Source organism: Hypanus sabinus, chromosome 7, assembly GCF_030144855.1.
Source record: "Hypanus sabinus isolate sHypSab1 chromosome 7, sHypSab1.hap1, whole genome shotgun sequence".
NCBI lineage: Eukaryota > Metazoa > Chordata > Chondrichthyes > Myliobatiformes > Dasyatidae > Hypanus > Hypanus sabinus.
The window spans coordinates 147,744,360-147,768,462 of NC_082712.1; the positions used below are offsets into that span (position 1 = coordinate 147,744,360).

The following is a 24,103-nucleotide window of genomic DNA, read 5'->3' on the forward strand; positions in this document are numbered from 1 at the left end:
GTTACACAAAAAGAAGCCAATTTCTCCTTTTGTAGTTGGCATCAAGTGTTTAAATTTGTGCTGGTCTGAAGATTAAACCTGCGACAAGTTTCACTTCATAATTAGATTTTAAAAGTGTATGGCGCTTGGATTTTATGCACTGTCTTACTTATTATTTCAAAATGTATGTTGTTCAATTACCTATTCTGTTGAATCATACCATTCGGATGAATTTTGGTCTGAAGGGATATATTCAGTCTGCATTTTAAAGATTGTTTTGCTGCTAAAGCACGTGATTTATGTGGCAGTTCTACAGAGATCTTTGTTTCAATTACCATTCCTGGGTCTTGAACAATTAAAGATATAGTATTAATTACAGGCATTGTAAGATCCTTCAATGGATTACAATCGAGAGAATCTGCAGATGCTGGAAATCTGAGTAACACATACTAGAGGAATTCAGCAGGGAAGGTGGCATCTATGGAAAAAAATGCAGTTGACGTTTTGAACCAAAATCCTTCGGCATTTCCCTCCAAAAACATCATCCCAATTTACACCTGCAAGTTCTAGCCTTATAGCCTCATAATTTGCCCTTCCCCAATTAAAAAAAAATCCTATCCTCTCTGATTCTATCCTTTTCTATGATAATGCTAAAGGCCAGGGAGTGGTGGTCACTGTCCCCCAGATGCTCACCCACTGAGAGACCTGTGATCTGACTCGGTTCGTTACCTAATACTAGATCTAGTATGGCATTCCCCCAGTCGGCCTGTCAACATATTGTGACAGGAATCCGACCTGGACACACTTAACAAACTCTGCCCCCGTCTAAACCATTGGAACTAATCAGGTGCCAATCAATATTAGGGAAGTTAAAGTCACCCATGATAGCAACCCTGTTATTTTTGTGCCTTTCCAAAATCTGCCTCCCAATCTGCTCCTCGGTCTCTCTGCTGCTACCGGGGGGCCTGTAGAGTACTCCCAATAGAGTAACTGCTTCCTTCCTGTTCCTGACTTCCACCCATACTGACTCAAAAGAGGATTCTGCTACATTACCCACCCTTTCTGTAGCTGTAATAGTATGTATCCCTGACCAGTAATGCCACCCCTCCTCCCCTTTCCTCCCCCCTCTATCCCTTTTAATGCACTGAAATGCAGGAATATTGAGAATCCATTCCTGCCCTGGTGCCAGCCAAGTCTCTGTAATGGCCACTACATCATAATTCCAAGCTCTCAGTTCATCACCTTTGTTTCGGATCCTGATAACATTTTCTCATTGCTTTTGTTTTCTTTTTAGGTACTATTTTAGAACAGTTTAAGCAAACGAGATAGATTGCATGGGAAATACTGCACAAAAACTATTTATACAAGTCCTTTCTTATATTTATGCCCCACTGTAGCCTACCATTTCTCATCTAAACATGTGTAATCCTGAATATACATGTTCAACCTCTACTTAAGTTGACCTCATCTATGCCTGTGTTGGTGAGTCACACGTTTTAACAATACATTAAGTAGTTGCTTATGAATTCTGCATTGGGTATCTAGGTAACCACGTAGTGTTGATGTCCTTAACTTGTGTTCTCCCTAAAAGTGGAAACACTTCCTTTGCATCAACTATTTTAAAAACACTTTCTGATCTTAAAAGAACTACTCATTTGCTCATCCCTCAGCAGGTTTATCCTAAAAATGAAGAATGAGAGCCTTGTACTATATATATAAATATATATATATTTTAATGTTTTTTTTAAGATTCTCCATGGGTAGCTGTTTGCAATTGCTTTGATTGACCTGCATAGAGCACTTTTATGAAGAATAATAAATTTCAGCCATTGATGCAATATAAAAATGCTAGATTCCTTCCCACTCTAAAAATTCCAGATTTTGGCTAATTCTGATTTCAAAGCGCTGCATTGCATTCTCATTTCAATCTTTTTTTATTAATTTTCCAACAGAGAGAAAAAAATACAAATCAGAGGAGAAGTTTTAGCAAACACACAATACAAAAGACGTAGAAACAACAAAAAAATACTGTCAAGGTCAATTGAATATAACGTTAAGCTATTATATATAGTATATAAACAAAAAACCACAACTCTTGACAAATCATAAAGAAAAAAAAAGATTGGAAATGTTATTAATAAGGAGAAAAAAAACCCAGCTAAACTAACCTAAAACAAAAAGAAAGAAAGATTAGGCAGTCCATTTGAGGATAAAATTAGAAAAAAAGAAGAAAGGAAACATCCTTCCAGTCATCTCCGAACCTTCGCGGATGAGGAAAATTTTTCCTTAAAATTTTTTTTTTAATTAAATCATATGAATATATTGAATAAAGGGTCACCAGACTTGCTCCAAATTAAAAGATGTGTTGAACGTCTGGCTTCTAATTTTCTCCAAACTTAAACAGGACATAATGGAGGAGAGCCAGTTAAAAACAGTAGGTGGATTAGAATCTTTCCAGTATAACAAGATAGCTCTCCTAGCCAGCAAAGTTGAAAAGGCTCTCACATGTTGAGCGGAAGCAGGGACTCTGCCTGTTTCCTCTGGAATAATACCAAAGATTGCCATAAGCATTCTCAAGTGAAGTTTACTGTCATGTGCACGAGTATGTTGAGGTACTGTTAAAATGCAGCATCTTCACAGGCACAGTCAACAGGCAGAATATAAATGGGATGTAGAAGTATACCATACAGTAGGGAAAAATGCTAAATTGAGAACTTTATGGAAAAAAAGATATAATCAAAGGAAAGCCCATAGTAGTACAAGAAGTAGTCCAGTAGGTGTAGGAGTAGGTAGTGTGATGATACAAAGATAGGTGGAGGAATGGATAGTGTGTTGATACAAAGATAGGTGGAGGAGTGGGTAGTGTTGAGGAAACAGAGAGCCTGCAGAGAGACTTAGATAGTTTCGGGGAATGGGCAAAGAAGGGGCAAATGAAATACAATGTTGAAAAGTGTATGGTCATGTACTTTGCTGGAAGAAATAAACGGGCAGACTATCATTTAGATGGGGAGAGAATTCAAAATGCAGAGTTGCAAAGGGACTTGGGAGTCCTAGTGCAGGATACCCTAAAGGTTAACCTCCAGGTTGAGTTGGTGGTGAAGAAGGCGAATGCAATGTTGGCATTCATTTCTAGGGGTATAGAATATCAGAGCAGGGATGAGATATTGAGGCTGTATAAGGCACTCATGAGACCACAGTTGTAGCATTGTGTACAGATTTTTGGGGGGAAGGTCTGGCAGCTCTTGGGCTGTATTCCCAGGAGTTCAGAAGAATGGGGGGGCGGGGGATCTCATTGAAACATTCCAGATATTAAAAGGCCTGAACAGACTAGATATGGCAAAGTTATTTCCCATGATAGGGGAGTCGAAGACAAGAGGGCACAAGTTCAGGATTGAAGGACATCCATTTAGAACAGAGATGTGAAGAAATTACTTTAGTTAGAGGATGGTAAATCTCTGGAATTTGTTGCCATGAGTGGTGGAGGCCAAGCCATTGGGTGCATTTAAGGCAGAGATAGATGGGTTCTTGATTAGACAGGGCATCAAAGAGTATGGGGAGAAGGCAGGGGAGTGGGGATGATGAGAAAAATTGGAACAGCCAATGATTGAATGGTGGAGCAGACCCAATGGGCCGAATAGCCTACTTCTACTCCTGTATATTATGGTCTTATAATATTTCATTACTGAATTGGGATTAGATTGTGCGGAGCGATTCAAGAACCTGATGTTTGTCAGAAAGTAGCTGGTGTGAACTTCAGACTCCTGTATCCTGCCTTATGTAAGCAGCAAGAGGAGGGCATGACCCAGTTGGTTGGAATCCTTGATGTTGCCTTTGTGAGGGCTTCCTGTAGATGCTGTCAATGGTGCTAAGTACTGTGCCCTTAATGAACTGGGATGTATCCACAACCCTCTGCAGCCTCTTGCATTCTGCATTGGAATTGCCTTCCTAGAGCATGATGCAACCAGTGACGATACTTGCAACAGTGCATCTGCAGAAGTTTGAGTAATTGGTGACATTGTCAGATCTCCTTGAGCTTCTAAGAAAATAGAGGTACTGGCACCAATAGATATGCTCAAAATTATTTTCCATCAGTACTATGATAATGTATTAGATAATGCAAACTCATTTTCTGAAGTTGTTATGGTCATGCTGTGAATTCTGAAATTGACAATTTGGAATTATCATGAAAAATGTGTTAAATGCACATGTGTTGTCAGTTGACATAAGGTTGTCTGGTTTAAGATGGCACTGGTGAACCTCAGTGAACTCTAGCTGGTAGCTGATGAAACAAGGAAACAATTAAATACTTCATTAATCACTCTTTTTCTGATAAAGTATCATCACAAATGATAGCCTGTAACTTCCCTTCAGACTTGGAGGGAATTCAATGTGGCAGAACCAAGGCGAGGCAAGGCAGCAGGTCTGTCAAGAGTGAGGAAGACCCGAGGTTCAATCATTCTCAACGCCAAGCCAAATTGGAAAGATCACGTACAGCCAAATCCAGGCAGTAGGGTCCAGACTTCAGAGCATATTGAAGCAACTGAACTGAACCTGCTGTATGACAATTAAGCGCTGGGCTAGATTGAAAAGGTCAAGGTGTCGACGCCTGAGGTGAGGGACAAACTAAGGGTCTGTGGGCGGACTCATTGTCATCAGTTCAGAACACTATTTGCTTGCGTTTATTGTTTACATAATTTGTTTTTTTTAATGGGTTTTTAGGGTTTCTTTTCTCATGGCTGCGTGTTAGAAGACGAATTTCAAGGTTGTACAATATATATCATTGATCATTACTTTCTCCTCCATGGTACTTTTTATAAATCTTCAGAGACAGTGCTGACCATTGACTGCACCTAAGCCACCTCACTACCAAAGGATTTTATTCCATTCCAAACAGTTTTCTCACTGGCAGTAAGATATTACATGTAATCATTGGGACATTACTTCACAGAGATGACCGGTGAAGCAAAACAAGTTATACTAATTCTATACAGAAATCCTTTTTTCTATGAGTTATTTATTCAGGTGACCACTGGATCCTCAGTCTTGCTTTATTGTTCAGTTATATGATGGAATGTCTACATTTGCCTGTTTGCCAGTTGTCACACAGGATAATGACAGATGGCATTTCATTGGCTCTTCACTCAGCTCTGGAAGATCTGGTCAATGAAGCACACATTGGGATAGTCATTGTTGATGATAGCTGTACGTTCAACGCTATCATCTCCTCAAAACTAATCACTAAGCTTCAAGACCTAAGCCTCACTACCTCCCTGTGCAACTGGAGTCTTGATTTTTTTTTCATTTGCAGACCTAGTCAGTGTAGATTGGCAACAACATCTCCTCCACAATCACCATCAGCCCCGGTGCACCACAAAGCTGTGTGCTTAGCCCTATGATCTTCTCATATTATAACTATGACTGTGCAGCTGTGTACAGCTACGATGTCATATTTAAGTTTGCTGATGACACCACTGTTGTTGGCCATATCAAAAGTGATGATGAATTGGCATCTAGTTGAATCATACCAGAAAACAAACCCTCATTCAACATTAGGAAAACCAGAGCTAATTATTGACTACAGAAGGAAGAAATTGAAGGTCCATGAACCAGTCCTCATCAGGAAATCAAAGGTGGAGAAGATCAATAACTTTAAATTCTCTGGTATTATCATATCAGAGGATCTGTTCTGGGACCAGCAAATAAGTGCCATCACAAAGAAAGCACAACAGTGCTTCTACTTAGAAGTTTGTGCAGATTCAGGGTGTCATCTAAAATTTTGACAGACTTCTACTGATGCACAGTGGAGAATATGAGGCTACATCATGGCCTGGTATGGAAGCACCAATGCCCAAGAACAGGAGTGTACAAAAAGAGCTGTATTCTATCACAGGCAAAGCACTCCTCACCACTGAGTACATCTACAGGCAGTGCAATGCTATTAGAGATCGGGACATTCGGGAGTTCAGTTCCAGTGTTGTCGGTATGGAGTTCCTATGTTCTCCCTGTGAACTATATCAGATTCCTCTGGCTGCTCTGGTTTCCTCCCATAATCCAAAGATATATCAGGTTAGTAGGTTAATTGGCCATTGTAAATTGTACTGTGATTAGGCTAGTTTTACATGGGTGGGTTGCTGAGCAGTGTGGCTCATTGGGTCAGGAGGGCCTATTCTGTGCTGTGTCTCCAAACAAATAAAAAGGAGCCTCCATCATCAAGAACCCTGCTGCACCATCCGGGCCATGCTGTCTTCTCACTGTTGCATTGGGAAGAAGGTGCAGGAGCCTTAGGTCCCACACCACCATGTTCAGGAACAGTTACTACCCTTCAACCAACAGGTTCCTGAACCAGAGTGAATAACTTCACTCACTGCAACACTGAACTAATTCCACAACCTTGCAATGACTCTTACAACTCATGATCTCAATATTATTTGTGAAGAGAATTCCAGAGTTTCTTGTAAAAATCAAGTTCATTGTCATATGCACAAATATGTGGATACACAGGTGCAACAATAAACTTACTCATACCAGAATCACAAGTGCATATAAGAACATATTGTTATGAATGTACCACAGCTCTGAGGGGCCAAAGGGTGCGGGGTAGCCCCCTCCTTTGTGAGAATCGCAAGATCACTATTGATTTGGGTCAGGAGACCCAGGAGATGAGAGAGAGACGTGCGGAATGTCTTGTTCCCCCCCCCCCCCCCCCGGCGATATAAAGCTACGGGAAACGGCCATTGTCTCTTGGAGACGAACTTGTGTATTACAGTACTGTGTTACGTGGAAGCCCTCAGGCAAAGTGGGCTGGTTGAGGGAGGGATTGCATCACCCCTAACCTGATTGACATCTGAGACCCTGTGAGTCAGGATAAAAGAGGGTCTGTGGGAACAGACCCTCAGACGCACCAGAAGAAACGCTAGCGATCCTGTAATAGCGGAAGCCGGTGGGAGGAGGCCACGTGCGTTCGGTTCCATTTGCCCGGAACCGGTGGCTTTTACCAAGGGAGACTGGCTTTTAGCTAACAACGGGGAAACCAACTCCCAATGACTCGAAGGATTGGCATCATAAGAGAACTGGGCAAGTTTAACCCGTCTCTCTCTCTCAAACCCAAAACGCTGCAGCTTGAACGAATATCAGTGACTTATATATTTCCATCGGACAATATATTATCCCCTAGACAACGATAGAGCTATTTCTTATTGATTATTATTATACCCATGCTTTTAGATTTAGTATTGACGACGTATATTACCTGTATGTTTGCATTGATCTTGTTTTTGTGCCCCTTTATCAATAAATACTGTTAAAAATAGTACTATCAGACTTCAATGGACCTCTCTCTCTTTGCTGGTAAGTGACCCAATTACGGGGTTCGTAACAACTTGGAATTCTCATCTCGGGATTTGATACCAAATTGGAGGGCCAGTGAATTGGGCTTGTAAGACCAAACTTGGATCTGGTTACGCGGGTAGCCAGACGGGAAACCAACAAAGATGGACGTGGGTGAATTTATAGAAAACCCGACTCTGGAGGCGCTAGAGGCGGCCACCAAATCAGACTTGATAAATTTGGTGAAGGGGTTAAACCTCACAAAGGTGAGGTTGTCAATGAAAAAGCGGGAGGTGCGAAGGTCAATAACTCAGTATTATATTGGGAAGAATGTGTTTGCAGCTGAGGTATTGGAAAATATTCCTGAAAAGGTACCAGCTAGTGGGACGGCTCAGTTAGAGTTGGAGAAATTAAGGTTGGAACATGCAATTAAGGTAAAGCAGCAGGAAAGAGCTGAGAGGGAGCATGCGCTCCAGCTAAAAGAGTTAGAGATGAAACGGGAGCAGGAAAGAACTGAGAAACAAAGAGAGCATGAAATTCAGTTAAAATAGCTGGAAGCAGCTGAGAAAGAGAAAGAGAGAGCCGAGAAGGAGAGAGAGTATGGGGAGGCAGAGAAACAAAGGAAACATGACTTGGAGATGGAGAAGTTAAGGCAAGGGCGAAGAGATCAAGGGTCAGACCGAGAGGAGCGGTTTAATGTTAGTCGAGAGTTGAGGTTAGTACCTCCGTTCGAGGAGACGGATGTTGATAGTTATTTCTTGCTTTTTGAAAAGGTGGCAGTGAATCAGAAGTGGCCCAGAGATCAGTGGGTGGTGCTGTTACAAAGTGTGTTAAAAGAGAAAGCACAGCAGGCATATACGGCGTTGGCCATGGAGGAGGAAGAGGAGGAGAGTTATGACAAAGTAAGGGCGGCCATTCTCTGGAGTTATGAGCTAGTACCTGATGCGTACAGACATAAGTTCAGAACTTTAAAGAAAGGGTGGAATCAGGCGTATACCGAGTTTGCCTATGAGAAGGGTGTGCTCTTGGACCGTTGGTGCACAGCAGAGATAGTGGAGGAGGATTATTGGCGTCTCAGGGAGTTAATTCTGATTGAGGAATTTAAAGGTTGTGTTTCGGAGGATATCCGGATGTATTTGAATGAGAAGCCGAATAAGTCCATCTCAGAATTTGCTAGGTTCGCAGATGAATATGCCCTAACCCACAAGACAAAGTTTTCCTCGAATAAAAGTTCCCAGAGAGACCATGGGAACGATCGAGAAAGCCCGCTGGCTGAGGCAGAGGTCCCACCAGGAGCTAGTGGTAAGGTTGAGGGGGATAGGCCAGATGGCCAGAGATTTCCGGGCTTGACTTGTTTTAATTGTGGAAAGGGGGGGCATATTACATCTAGGTGCTTTGCTCCAAGGAAAGAGACAGGAAAAGGGAAAGCAGAAGTCCCTATCAGATGTGCCGTGGTAATCAGTAAATCAACAAGAGAGCCCCGGGTAGACAGAGTACAAGAAGGGTCTGAGACTTGTCTGTCAAACGGAACCGTGTCTGTGAGGGAGGGAGACACACCAGTTCCAGTACAGATCTGGAGAGATACGGGGGCTAAGCTATCGTATATCAGCAGTAAGGTACTAGATTTTGGTTGCAAGACGGGAATGGTAGCTGTGAAAAGAATAAGCAAAGGGACAGAAATGGTGCCCTTACATAAGGTCATTATGGATTGTGAACTGGTGTTTGGACCAGTTGAAATAGGAGTGCGATCAGAATTCCCAAGAACTGACGCGGACATCCTTCTCGGTAACAATTTAGCAGGTGGTAAGGTTTGGGCAGCAATGACGATGACAAGCCGGCTGGTGAGTGTTGTGGCCCCGCCCCTAGATTCCAAGATCTATCCTGCATGCGCGGTCACTCGCAGCATGTCGAGAGAGGCAGCTGAGAAAGGGAGCAGTTTAAATCCGGCCAGTTCCAATTTTGCTGAGACGTTTTTACCGACCCTGTACCACGAGGGTTTAGAGGGTGGTAAAACGAATAGTAAAGTGAAAGAGGGTAAGGGAGAGGAGGTAGACCCGCCCTTAGCAAGGAGAAAAGTTCTAGAGGCAGAAGATAAAGATGAGAAACAGCTAGAGCTGTTAAAAGGTCCAGGGTTGGACCTGGATGATCAGTCTGGGTTGGCAGAACTGTTTGAAGAAGTTGAAAATGCTAGAGGTGTTCCTGATGATGAAATGAGGGCAGTCCTAGATGAAAAGGGTGTCCTTACCTTGAAGAGGTCTGCTGGGTTGGCAGATGAGGTGGTTTCAGCCCGCGGGGTTGAGTTTACTGCGGAAGGGAGTTGCCCAGAGAGTAGCTGGGAGAATCAGGGGAAATTACAATTTGGACCGGGTACGGGTATTGAAAGCCTGAAAGAGGCAAATGTCCCATTTGAGTGTGTCCAAGATGTGGATGCACATGGTACTGAACCTAGTACTGGAGCTCAGAAAAAGTCTGAGGTATTTGATTCCGTTGAAAGGGAAGGCCGTCCTTGTGGGTCAGATAGACGTGGTTCAGTGAAGCAAGGGTTAACTTTGGTAAAAGTGGGAAGTGAGAGTTCCCAGGTGTTTGTGCTCGACGGTGTGTTAAAAGTTCAGGCGGAGACCAAAAGTGGGGAGATAAATATTATTATTGAAGGAAACGGGAAATATGTAGTTCCCAAATCGAATGAAGAAAATTTTAAGCCTGCGGATCGCTTACAGATTGAGTTGGAAGATGACGGGGCCCCCCATGCTATTGTTATTCCAGAGTGTGGTGTGAAAAGGCAGAATTTGAAATGCTGCTTGAACAAAGAGTTCGAACTGAAAACCAATAGCCTGAAGGGTCCTGACGAGAGGGCTAGCCACCTGTGTAAAATTAAAGAATTGGGTGGAAATTCAGAAGATGGTCTAAGTTTGGGACACGGTGTTGATAAAATAACTCCTATGAAAGAAGTGGGTGAGAGCCTATTTCGCCAGGGTACCCAAGCTCCCCACGTGGGAACTAACCGGAAAAGCGGCGACGGTTAATGGGGACGCCATTTTTAAATAGCAAAAGCCGGTTTTACGGGATTTTGACAAAGCATGTGAATAATAAAGACAACCCCATGGAAGCCTGCCTGTTAAGTTTGAAAGCAACATAAAGATTAGTATTTGCATGAACTTTTGTAGATACGCGTAAGCCAAGATCACAACTCCTTGGTTTTTGTTTGCTGAAGGAAAGAAATAAAAATAGGTGGTTATTAAATTGAAGTCTGATGCTACAAGACGTTAGTAAGGTACAAGATGCTAAGATATTAAAGGAAGTGACACTGTAATCGTTAACTGTTTAGATGCTGAATTGAATGTATAACCGTATTTCTCTGTAGTGAAAAGGAAAAGCTTTTGTATTGTGTTAGATTCTAAAATCCTGTAAGACTCTGTGCTACTTTGTTTTCACCGCTGGTGAAAACGCTTTGAAGAAAGGGGGTATTATGAATGTACCACAGCTCTGAGGTTCCGAAGGGTGCGGGGTAGCCCCCTCCTTTGTGAGAATCGCAAGATCACTATTGATTTGGGTCAGGAGACCCAGGAAATGAGAGAGAGAGACGTGAGGAATGTCTTGTTCCCCCCCAGCGATATAAAGCTACGGGAAACAGCCATTGTCTCTTGGAGACGAACTTGTGTATTACAGTACTGTGTTACGTGGAAGCCCTCAGGCAAAGTGGGCTGGTTGAGGGAGGGATTGCATCACCCCCAACCTGATTGACATCTGAGACCCTGTGAGTCAGGATAAAAGAGGGTCTGTGGGAACAGCCCCTCAGACGCACCAGAAGAAACGCTAGCGATCCCGTAATAGCGGAAGCCGGTGAGAGGAGGCCACGTGCATTCGGTTCCATTTGCCCCGGAACCGGTGGCTTTTACCACTGGAGACTGGCTTTTAGCTGACAACGGGGAAACCAACTCCCAACGACTCGAAGGACTGGCATCATAAAAGACCTGGGCAAGTTTAACCCGTCTTTCTCTCAAACCCAAAACGCTGCAGCTTGAATGAACTATCAGTGACTTTTATATTTCCGTCGGACAGTATATTATCCCCTAGACAACGATAGAGCTATTTCTTATTGATTATTATTATACCCATGCTTTTAGATTTAGTATTGATGACATATATTATCTGTATGTTTGCATTGATCTTATTTTTGTGTAAATTTATCAATAAATACTGTTAAAAATAGTACTATCAGACTTAAACGGACCTCTCTATCTTTGCTGGTAAGTGACCCAGTTATGGGGTTCGTAACAATATAAACAATACTCACAAAAGAAAGATAAGTTTAAAATAACTTATACACAATTTTTACAAGAAAGATTAATAATAAACAAAGACCATATTAGTACGAACTCCTGCTAATGAAATAGTTTTTCATCTCAATTTTAGATGATCAATATCTAATCCTAATGCACAGACTCTAAATTACAGATTCTCCTGCCAGAGCAATATGTTTCCCAGCATCTGTCCTGATAAATTCATTTCAGTGAGATTGCCTCTCATCTTTTGAAGCATTAGGGAACATTGGCACTTGCATTTCAATACTATAGAATAGCTCTCATTCTGGCAATCAATCAACTGAACATTTGTTACAGCCTTTTCAAAGGCAACTGTTGCATTTGTTATTAGTTGAAAATTATAGACAGTTTTGAAGGTATAATCTCATTGAAGTCCTGTGTAATTGTAACAAAGTTTCATTACTGTTGAACTCAATTACCTCACCATAGCAGTTAATAGAGTACAGTATGTGTCTTCCCCATTGTTTGCTGTACCTGCCTGTTAAGTCTCTGTGATTCAGATACATTGTTAAGGAAGATCTAAAATATTTAAGTTGAATAGAAACCTTTAGGTTATTCTGCTTCACTCCTTAAAGTGCACTGATATCCAATTTCTTTCTCAGATAATCTTTGTATGTAACAGCAATATCTAACCAATATCTACACACCTGTCTCCGGTCTGATAGACAGACCAATACTGCACACCCCTTACTTCCTCCTCAGACTCTGCCTCCCTTCCTGTGACCTAAATGGTTTTTTCCAGATGAACATATAATTCCAATTTAGCATACCATCTTCAAGATGTCATCTCCTCTGTGTTAGAGACAGAGAATTGTACAGTACAGGAATAGGCTGCTCAGCCACAACAGTCATGATGTGCTGCTTACACAACTAGACTAATCCCATTTGCCCTCATGTGGAGGATATGCTTTGCCTATTGAAGTATATATCTAAGTGCCTTTTAAAGTATCTGATTCAGTCATTTCCTCTTGCAGCATGTTCCCGATATGAACGATTCTCTGTGTAAAAAATCTTAGCCCCGAGATCCTTTAATTCTCCTACCTCCTTAAAACTATACTGCTCTATTTTAAACTCTACCCTTCTATTTATGACCATCTGTTCCATTTATGTATCTCGAATTTCATGTACATCTATCGGGTATCAGTCTCCTTCACTGCAAGGAAAGCAAGTATAGCTTCTCCAATCTCTCTCCATTTAAAAAAAAGTTTCCAATCTGGACAATATGTGGTGAATCTTCTCTGCACCTCTCCAGTACTATCTCAGCCATGCTAGAATATGGCAATAAGAATGGCACAACAAATTCCAAGTGCAGCCTTTTGCAATGTTGAAGCCTAAATCCCAACTCTTCTATGTCCTAAGTTATGGAGGCAAGTGTGCCATATATCACCTTCACACCCTGTCCACACATGCTCAAGGTTCAGAGTAAATTTATTATCAAAATACATGTATGTCACCATATGCAACCCTGAAATTCATTTTATTGTGGGCATTCTCAATAAACTTATGATGATAATTATAATGGAGTCAATGAAACACCGCCCCACCCCCAACTTGAGCTTTCAACCAGAGTCCAGAAGACAACAAACTGAAAATACAAAAAGAAATAATAATAAGTAAATTTGCAATTAATATTGAGAGCATGAGTTGAAGAGTCATTGAAAGTGAGCCCATTGGTTATGGGAACATTTCAATGCTGGGGCAAGTGAAATTGAGTGAAGTTATCCCCTTTGGTTCAAGAGCCTGATGGTTGAGTGGTAATAACTGTTCCTGAACCAGGTGGTATTAGTCCTAAGGCTCCTATATCTTGTTCCTGATAGCAGCAGTGAGAAGAGAGTATGTCCTGGGTAGTGGGGGGTCCCTGATGAAGGATGCTACTTTCCTGCGACAACGCTCCCGTGTAGATGTGCTCAATGGTGGGGTGGGCTTTATCCATGATGCACAGGGCCATGAAATGATAATGTTATAATGAAATGATAACATTGAGGAATTTACAGTTGCTGCTCTTCTCCACCTCTGATCCTCCAATGAGGACTGGCTCAGGGACCTCTGGTTTCCATCTCTTGAAGTCAATAATCAGTTCCTTTGTCTTGCTGACATTGAGTAAGTAATTGTTGTTAAAGCATCAATCAGCAAGACTTGCAACCTCCCTACTATCTGCAGATTCATCACCACCCTTGCTTCTGCCTATGATAATGGTGTCGTCAGCAAACTTGAATATGGCATTGGAGCTGTGCTTAGCCACACAGTCATAAGTGTTAAGTGAGTATAGCAGGTGGCCAAGCACACAGCCTTATGGTGCACCTGTACTGATAGAGATTGTGGGAGCAAATTTTGTTGCCAATCTGAACTGACTGGGTCCTGCAAGTGAGGATATCGAGGATCCAATTGAACAAAGAGGTATTGAGGCCTAATTCTTGGGGTTTATTGATTAGTTTTTAAGGGATGATGGTATTGAATGCTGAGCTGTACTCCAAAGAGCATCCTGATGTATTTATCTTTGCTGTCCAGATGTTCCAGGGTTCAATGAAGAGCTAATGAGATGGTATCTGCTGTGGATCTGCTGTTCTGGTGGGCAAATTGGAGCAGATCTAAGTCACTTCTAAGGTAAAAACTGATATGTTTCATCACCAACCTCCAAAACACCATCATTGTGGATGTAATTGCACTGGACAATAGTCATTGAGGCAGATTATCACATTCTCCTTAGGCACCAGTATAATTGAAGCCTGCCTGAAGCAGGTGGGCACCTCAAATTGCCAAAGTAAGAGATTTAAGATCTCAGTGAACACTTCAGCCAGTACTGTTGATTCGTACTTGGCCAGGTACCCTGTCTGGACTAGATGATTTTCATGGGTTCACCTCCTGAAGGCTGCTTGCATGATGGCCTCAAAGACTGAGAACATAGGGTCATCGAGGGCTGTGGGAGTTCATGATGGTACTTCCATGTTTTGATAGTCAAAGCAAGCATGGAAAGCAGTGAGCTCCTCTGGAAGTGAAGCCCAGCTGTCACCTATGTCACTTGCTTTAACTTTATTAGAGGTATTGTATACCATGCCACAACTGTTGAACATCCTTTGTTGATTCCAGTCTAGCCCAGAATTGCCAGTTCCAGAGATTGTCCCTGTATCTCTTGTAACTTTCTTTGTCACCAGACTTGAATCCCTTGGATCTGGCTGTCAGCAGATTGCAGATCTCATGTTTCATTCTCCACAGATGCTGCCCATTCTTCTGTGCATTGCTAATTTTATTGATTTTATGTTTGAAGTTTAACAGGACTTATTTGTGGTTAACACTGTATGAAAGGCTGAGTTACATTTTATTTCATTACAGGAAGCAAAATAAATGCTGGGCAATATTCAGTTTGGAGAATTAACACCTTATATTCTGTCTAGGCAGCTTCCAACATGAGTACAGTATCAATTTCTCTAATTTCTAGTAATTTCTTCCCCCTACTGGTCCTATGTTTTTCCATTCCCCATTTTAGCTTTCTTCTTTCTCCTCACTTACCCATCACCTTGCTCTGGTTCCCCTTCTTCTTCCCTTTCTCCCATAGTCCACTCTCTTCTTTCATCAGAATCTATTTTCTTCATTCCTTTATCTTTTCCACCTATCACCTCCCAGCTTCTCATTTCATTCTTCTCCTTCACCCACCTACCTCCCCCCCTCACCTGGTTTCATCTATCACTTGCCAACTCATACTCCTTCCCCTCCACCACCTTCTTATTCTGGCATTTTCCCCCTTCCCTTCCAGTCCTGATGAAGGGTTTCAGCCCAAAATGGTGATTCTTTATTCCTGCTCCTAGATGCTGCCTGACTTGCTGAGCTCCACAAGCATTTTATGCATGTTCCTCTGGATTTCCAGCATCTGCAGAATCTCTTCTTGTGGTCCTTCAGAGTTTTAATTGTATCTGTTTTTCCTATCTGCTGGCTCACTGAGTGTTTGTTATTACAGTAAAAACTTATTCAACCAAGAAGGTAGATTAGATTTCTCCGTAAACTGCTTTTAAAATATCAGTGAATGATCAAGTATAATATATAAAATAAATACAGTATATCTGTATTCTTATTTAGCTTATGACCCATCTCTGAAGGTTTAAACTTGCTTGAAAGAAACAAACATTTGCTAGTGAAGTTACAATTCAAATTTGAAGCCTCATAATTGGACATCAATGAATGTGATGAACGTTCTTCAGTTGCTCCATATTATATTTCCATTCAGTTATAATTTGATTAATTATTTAATTCTAATAAAACCGCTTCTTTACAGGTTAATATTAGACAGTCAGATAAAGTGTATCATTCATTCCTGATCAAATTGCAAAGAAATAATTGCTTCTAATTGACAGTAGTTTTTTTTTGGAAAATATTGTTCCAGACCTCTTTAATATTTTAAAGAGACCACACAGAATAGAAAACCATTTGCAAGCAACAGCTGGTTCAATTTCTGACCCATAAGAAACCACTGAGTTGTGCTATCGCTTTTCAGTGCACGCCTGACCTCCATCCCCCAAGGATTTTACAACTGTTTAGTTTCAGCATCTCAATCTTTGTCGAGATTACAATAGAGTAAACAAATAGTGACCACGTGTTTAATATGTATGGAGGCGGCGCTACAATGCAGTCATGATTAATTTGTTTATAACTGGCCCTGATTGCTTTTGTTGTTCTTTCAAGTTGGAAGAAGAGACATTGAAATTATTTTTGTATAAAATATTTTATACAATTGTGTATTCATCTCAAAATGTATAAACAATCCATTATTCTTATGAGATTTTTTATATTGAGGAGATCCTGATATTGATGAGCATTTTTCAAATCCAATATAGTAAACTCCAACATATCTTCCTGTAAATTTATAAAATTGTATCTAATTTTACATGCTTTATAAAAGTAAATTTGCAATATCCTGGATGCAGATGCAGATATCTGACTTGCCTTCACACAAATTGTGGAAAGCTTTGTTCATTTCCTTTCCTACAAAGACTAACCTCTCAACCACTTTGAGATCATTTATTTAATACCATGGTTTATATCTATAAGTTGGCAGCCTCCTTAAACATTTCTTATTCATTATTTACTATGTAGTAATTTCATAGTTGTTTGAAGGATTATTTGGTTTATGATTCACTTGGATTTTGCTAAATGATTCTTGATATCCATGTTAATGCTGCTTGTTTCTCATTGAGTGATTATTTAAGTGTACTCTGTTAGTAAATGGGTGTATTTCCTTTTATATACTAATAAGTCCTTGGATAAATATTAGTGATGCACAATACTATTGCAAATCTGGCTGGTGTTCCCAGTAGTGAAGGCACCAAAATCATCCAGGGATAACATTTACACTAAGGAAAATTTTAAATGACAGTTACTGGAAAATGAAATAGGAACTGAAATGAAAATAAACTGGAAAATGTAGAAACATCAATACAGCAGAGAAATTAACATTTCAAGCATGCTGCATCCACAAGTTTGTTCAAAAACCCCATAATTATGATCTTCAAAAATAGGAGGGGTGAACAGAAGGATAGACTGAAATATTCCTGTTATCACAAATACCGTTTCCTGTGAAAAAATACTTGGAATATTGAACAATATATCTCCTAAATTTTAAATATTTTCTTTATTAAAAGATATCATTACTCATCAATATAAATGTCAACTTCTCACTATTTTTTTGTGCCCCCCTGAGAGAAAAAAACAAACAAAAATACCATGTAGATAATGTCCTACTCTAGGAGATTCTTTTATTGCCTTTTATCCACATTGTGTTTTATTAATTTGTAATTCTTTTTGCTCTGTTGCACATGAGTATTAGGAATATTCTTTCAACATGTATGATGAAAATTAATGAAATTAGATTTAAAGTTTAAGTTTAAAATTACAAAGTGAATCATGATTAATGGGAGTTACTGATGATTAACTACTCATTTAATGATAATTACTAATACTTCTAATGTCTAATCACATCAGAACTATCTGTAGTTCCCATTGAGTGAGTAGTTAATCATTTTATAATCCTTAACTAAAATGCAAAATTCTACCATAATTAAAAAATTTTACTAACCTTGGTTTTTCTGAAAAATGGAGACAGATGCCATTCCTAATAAAATCTCAGGCACATGTAGGGACTTGTTCTCATCTCTTAATACCCTGAACCAAAAGGTACAATTGATGGAACCCAGGTCTTGTGTAAATGAATTATTGAAATTATTAGTACATGATTAAAATAATTGTTTCCTCTCTGCTCTGTGATCACTTTCCTGTGCATGTTCATGTTCATTGCCAACCAGCTGAACAGAAATTTTCTCTGATTAATTGGTAGAATAGTCGCTATTCAGTGAAAAGGATGAATACAAGATATTCTTGCATATCTCTTGGCAAATATCTGAAAGCAGTTGTTAACCCTATGATAACTGTACTGTCCTGAAACTAGCATGACTTGTCTGTTTACCCTGATGGTAGTGTGTTTATCATTGAGCCAGTAGACTGTGGATTCAAACCTAATTTCTGAGGGAATAGTGTACCTCTGGAGATATGAGCTTTCAAATGTATTTAAATGAGGATATTATACAAATAGAAACAATGCAGGGAGTTGATTTGTTTTAATCATTACCTAAATTAGTTAGAACATAATAATTGTCATTAACCTTTATTACTGTTTGGAGGAATCCTTCTGATTTATAAAAGGTCCTAAGAAGTAAAAAGTAAACCATGTGCATCTCTCTCTCTCTCTCTCCCCCTCTCTCCCCCTCTCTCCCCAATTAATATTTTAGTATCAACATTCACTTTGTATTGTTTTCTCAAATATTACAATTTTAGTTTTAAAGCATTAGACATATATTTCACAGCAGAAGTTGCATAAACTGCCAGGTGTCAATGGCACCCGGCTGGTAATCAGCATGTGTTGTGTTTTTAATATGTCAGTAATATTTGAGTGATATTGTAAATACATTGTTTGATTAAACATTCTTTGTTGGTTAAATGGTTCCTTATGGTTCTATGTACAAAATATGTGAATTGCTTCCGTTAAGACACTACCATGTCATCCGTGCTCATCTCACTAAACATAAAAATGAACTAATATCCATTCTCCTGGGCTCCTGTCTTTTTCAATTAATTACTTTTATGGTTTGGAGTTACAAAACATAACAGTGGCAATTTTTTTTTTACAAACACGCAATGACTATCTACCTGTTCAAGCTGAAAAAATTGCAACACAAGTTCTACGGATAGGAAGAAACATTAGAGTTTAAAATAAAAGTAGAAAGCAAAAGAAATCACAGGTTCATAAACAGTGAATACTGGGTGATAGTAATCATAAATTATTTTTTAAAAAGCGGAATTGGCTGGTTATATCAGATAGTTGTGTATGATTGCTCAATGGACAACAAGCTCATGTATACTGAGCTAATTGAGCAGTGTTTTGAATCAAGTGCAATTGTCAATGAGAAACAGGTGCCAGTTTTGTTGAGTGCTTTGGTTTAGAGGCATAAAGTTTGCTTAGAAATTTAATTGTTCCAACTAAAATGAGCTTTGCTGACTTTGTGACAGTAAATGCAGGAACATTTGGAATGAAACCATTGTTGAGTACAGAATGCTTTAGGTTTCATAAGTGGAATCAAAAGGAAGGGGAGTCCATTTCAGCATATATGGCTGAATTGAAGAGACTGGCTGGGCATTATCAGTTCAGTGATGGGATTAATGATGCACAAAGATTGTTTAGTTGTGGAATCTTACAAGCAAGCATTCAAAAGCAGTTCCTTAGTGGAGCACAACTTGTATTTAAAAGAGCAGTTGAAATAGTTGTATCAATGGAAACAGCAGACAGAGATGCAATTGGTTTGCAGTCAGGAATGAAAGTGAGAATGAATAAAATTGTAACAGGGAAACAAAAACCAGCCTAGCTGAACAAATTATGTTACCATTGTTGCAGGAGCTCATATACAGCTGACCAATGCAGATTTAAAGGAAAAACTTGCAGAAAATGCAAGAATGCAGAGCACACACTGCACAAAGAGCTTGTCAGGCAGATGAAAATAAAAGGACAGCACAGGAAAGAAAAAAAGTTAAGTTGCAGTTTCAAAAGGTGTCAAAGTTGTTGTGATACATCTAGTGTGGTAGTGTTGTGGGTAGTGCTTGTCGCTCTCACTTTCAGCTTCCACTGCTGGGTAGCAGCCTCATGGAAAGGAGACCTGAATCTGTATGTCTCTTCCTGCCAGTACATAGCCTGTCTGACAGCAAGCCTCATGTAGTGCCTCCTCACTGGTGACACAGAAACTCAGGCTGAAGCACAGAGAATAGGGAGGAGGTTTGGCCCCTGCACACATAGCATGCAGGTCCACCAGCGTATGGACATACACTGATGCTCGTGAACCAGACTCCCAGCTGTGGGTAAATAGCCCCACTGCCCTGTGGCCAGAATTGGTAGAGACGAAGTCTACAGGAGTAAACCCAGACAGCAAATCCGGAGTGGAACCCCTAAGGTGGCTGGACCTTCCAGCAGCTGCTGCAGCCAAGCTGGTGGCAAACGTATTGCTTCATAAGCTTTCTTTTGGACTATACTGGTGAAGCCCAGACGGGATCTTGATGACTGGGCATCTCAGAATCTCTGTACCTTCCACCCAGGTTTGTGATGATGATACTGATCGCTCGTCCTTCGAGATAGACGAATGCCAGCCATCAGCTGTTTCAAAAAGAACACTAATTTGCATGCTTTTGATGAAAAATCTAATAATGATGCTAGTGACACAGGACTAGGCAGACTTGAGAATTACAGTGTGAAAACTAACAATAGACAAGCAATATGGTTTCACCAGAAGTGAACAGCAAATTAATTAAAATTGGATTAGACAGTGGCTTGGCTGATTCAGTCAATCCACAAAATAAGTTTGAATGGCATTTCAAAGATACTGAACTGAAGCCTGCAGATGTCCAGCTAAGAATTTATATTGGGAAAAAGATAACTTCTGTGGGAATGATGTTTGTACCAGTGAAATACAACAATCAACAAGCCACATTAGACTTGTATGTGTAGAAGCAGGAGGGCCAGTATTGTGGGAGCATGATTAGCCGAGACAACTACAACTTGATTGAAGATCTATCCACTATTTGCATACCACATACCCTGCAAATGAATTGAAACCAAATGAAAATGAATTTTAAAAAGGTACTGGATGATGTCACAGCATTGTTCAAAAATAGCATTGGAAAACTCAAAAATATCAAGGGTAAAATAGTGTTAAATGAAATGCCATTGGCACAGAACAGTAGTTTTGTGCCGTCAAAGTCATTCCTTTGAGCATTGCGAATGCAATGTTATGCCAGCGCCAGTTTCTCTGGGTAACCCAAATGGATATCCCTCTTGTGCTCTTTGATGCAGGTACATCCACTGTACATCCTGCTTAGCTGCTCTACGCTGCTCCACATTCACAGGGAATTCTTGTAAACGTCAGCCATCCTGAGTCCCAGGTCATTTTGACCAGCTTAAGCTGTGATTTGAGCTTCCTTACACGTTTGTGGATGGTATTAATCTGATATTTCTTCAGGATCCTGGCGATCCTTCCAGAAATCATGGAAATAGAGGGGAGGCAGGCAGTAGCCAATGGCTTTTAGGACTGCCTGGTGAAGAAAGCCATTGAAATAAAACTAGAGGAAAAGAATTGTAACAAAGACAAAGGTTTCACTCAATAAGAACAAGTTTGAACAGCAGAAATCTGATTGGATGAGGACTAACCAATCAGGAGGGATGGACAACAGGAGTATAAATACCACCAGACTAGACATGCCCAGACATCATCCCTGATGAAGATGGCAGAGTTTGTCATCGAAATGTTGGTTAAAGTCGATGTCTGTACCCGGCTGGAAACTCGAGAAATGCTCATTTATTGTACACGCAGGGAAAGCACTAGATCCTTTAAAGTTCAATACTCTTTGCACCAGGATAGAGGATATCTTTGCAAACTTCCGGAAGGAAAGCACTTCGGTAAAGTGAACTTAGCTGAGGCCTACTTACAATTTGAGACGGAAGAAGAGTCCAAAGTATTTCTCATCACAAACATTCTCAAAAGGCTTAATACAGTTTTTTTGGAGTAGCATCTGTACCTGCACTTTGGCGGAAAGATATGGACCAGGTGCTGAAAAGCTGTCCAGGCACTGATTATTTCCTGATGGCATGATTGTTACTGGTAAGAATGACGAGGAACATCTCCAAAATCTCAACATTGTAAAAAAAATTAAAATATTATGGGTTCAGAGCACCATGCAACAAGTATGAATTCTTTAAACCAAGCATCATCCACTAAAGTCACACCATCAGCGCACAAAGATTGCATAAGTGTGCTGAGAATATTCAAGCAGTGGTGGATGCCCCAAGGCCAAAGGATGCACCATAATTGCAGTCCTTTTTAGGATTTGTCAATTATTATAACAGGTTCCTGCCAAACCTGGCTACTGTGCTCCACCTCTTGAACTCATTGCTACAAATCAGGAAGAAATGGCAATGGCCTAAGCAGGGTGAGGTGGCTTTTCAAAACTCCAGAGTTTGAAGAATGAAATACAAGCAATGTCAACAGGACACACTACATCAATACAGAATCAGAAGCCTGCCAATTTTCTCCTTGCATCTTGTAATATAGCATGCTCCACAATGAACAATTAACCAGCTATGCTGTTCCTAGGTCATCCCTTGTGTTCATGCTTAGATCTCCTTGAACTCAATCTCAGGAGTATGCAGGACTAACAGCTGAGACAAAATATAAGGCCTCTCAAACAAGGAAGTTTCATGTTTCACTCCTAGACAAGTAGCTCTGGCAAGGGTCTACAGAAGTGATCAAAGGTGGGTACTTGAAAAGATTAAGGACAGAACTGGACCACTCTCCTAAACAGTGGAGATCATGTCTGATATCATCAGGAGAAGACACATTGATTATTTGAGGAGAACTGAGGCAATTACTAGAGAATAAGGGTGACCAGAGGTGTCAGAACCATTTCCTGCAGTCCCAGAGTCAACTTTGTAAAACCACACGGAGGAGGACCCAAAACCTGAGATTGTTTCACAGCCACAAGTCTAACCTGCCAACCAGAGTGATCCCCCTTGTCAGGAGAGACATTATCCCACAAGTGTAAGATAGCCTCTTTAGGCCTGACTTGGACAATTTAAAAATTACTCTACTGTGGAAGTCTATATAGTAGTTGAATTACAAATGTGTATGGTATGCAGTTATGTACAGCATATATATGTAAATAACGTGAGATGCATTCTATATTGAGTTGGTGCTTATGGTGAAGCAGGGAGGAGAGTTGTACATTTAATATAGCAGTAATCCTTTGAGAATAATTGTAAATATATTGTTTGTTTAAACACTCTTTGTTGCTTAAATGATTCATTATGGTTATATACTTTGTATATGAATTGCAGACGTCACGATGCTGCTGCGTATGTGCTTGTCTCGCTAAAGGTAAAAATGAACAAAGAACCCATTGTCCTGGGCTCTCGTCTTTTTTCTTTAAGTTAGTTTTATGTTTTGGAGTTACAATATGTAACAGCATGGTGTTTTAAAAGAATGGTTCAGATGAAGATCAATGCAGCTACAGTCATGGCAAATAAATTGTTTCAAATTCCAATCAAGGAGGAATTCTACTGATAATCAATGCTCTTGCCAACGTGCTTCAACTGATAGAACTTTTCCCCTTGTCAAAATATCATATGTCACTACAGTTAGATTGACTGGTGGGAGGGGGTGAAGTGAAGGAAAAAGGGCTGGTCTCTGCACTGTAGACTCCATATATGCTCCAATGCCATATTTAACTTTGCTGACAACACCACTCTCGAGGGCGAATCAAAGGTGGTGATGAATTTGCTTACAAGAGGGAGATTGAAAATCTGCCTGAATAGTGCCACAACAACCTCTTACTCATTGTGAGCAAGATCAAGGAGCTGATTATTGACTTTAGGAGGAGGAAACCAGAGATCCATAGTCCAGTCCTCATTGGTGGAGAGAGCATTCTAAATTCTTCAGTGCTATCATTTCAGCGGACATATCCTGGGCTCAGCACATAAGTGTGATTATGAAGAAAGCACAGCTGCACTTTGAGTTTGTGAAAATTCTGCATGACATCTAACATGCTGACAAACAACTATAAATGTGTGGTGAGGAGCATATTGACTGACTGCTTCACAGCCTGGTATTGAAACGCCAAAGTCCTTTAACATAAAATGGTACTTGTACAGAAAAGTACCTATTGTTTCAGTTTAAGACCTGATTCATTTTAGGAAATTTACCAGTTTCTTTGATAAATAGCTTAGGAACAAAGGTCAATGATTGTTACATGATTCAGGAAAGCATGATATGATGAGGCTGATAAAAGTTGATTACAAATGAGAAGAAGCTTTCCAGTTCATGCAGATTGCCAGGACCATTTTAATTTGATGCCCAAAAAATAAATGGAAAAAAGCAATTAATTTTGTCTCTGCCGAT

At 40.2% G+C, this 24,103-nt stretch overlaps 1 protein-coding gene across 3 annotated transcripts in view; it reads left to right on the forward strand.

Moving 5' to 3' along the window:
• LOC132397312 (uncharacterized) overlaps window positions 1-24,103 on the forward strand; it is a 38,076-nt gene that overhangs the window by 553 nt on the left and 13,420 nt on the right. The window contains exon 2 of one of the 3 annotated variants that reach the window (XR_009513333.1): window positions 14,136-14,231. The exons of 1 other annotated variant lie outside the window; for it this stretch is intronic. Coding sequence is in view for 1 of the 2 variants with exons in the window: in XM_059975937.1 (XP_059831920.1) it covers window positions 7,944-10,328 (2,385 nt within the window). In the remaining variant the exon portion in view is untranslated. Of the gene's footprint in view, window positions 1-1,376; window positions 11,415-14,135; window positions 14,232-24,103 lie in introns of those variants that run through there. One more of the 3 variants, XM_059975937.1, reaches the window with a different exon arrangement.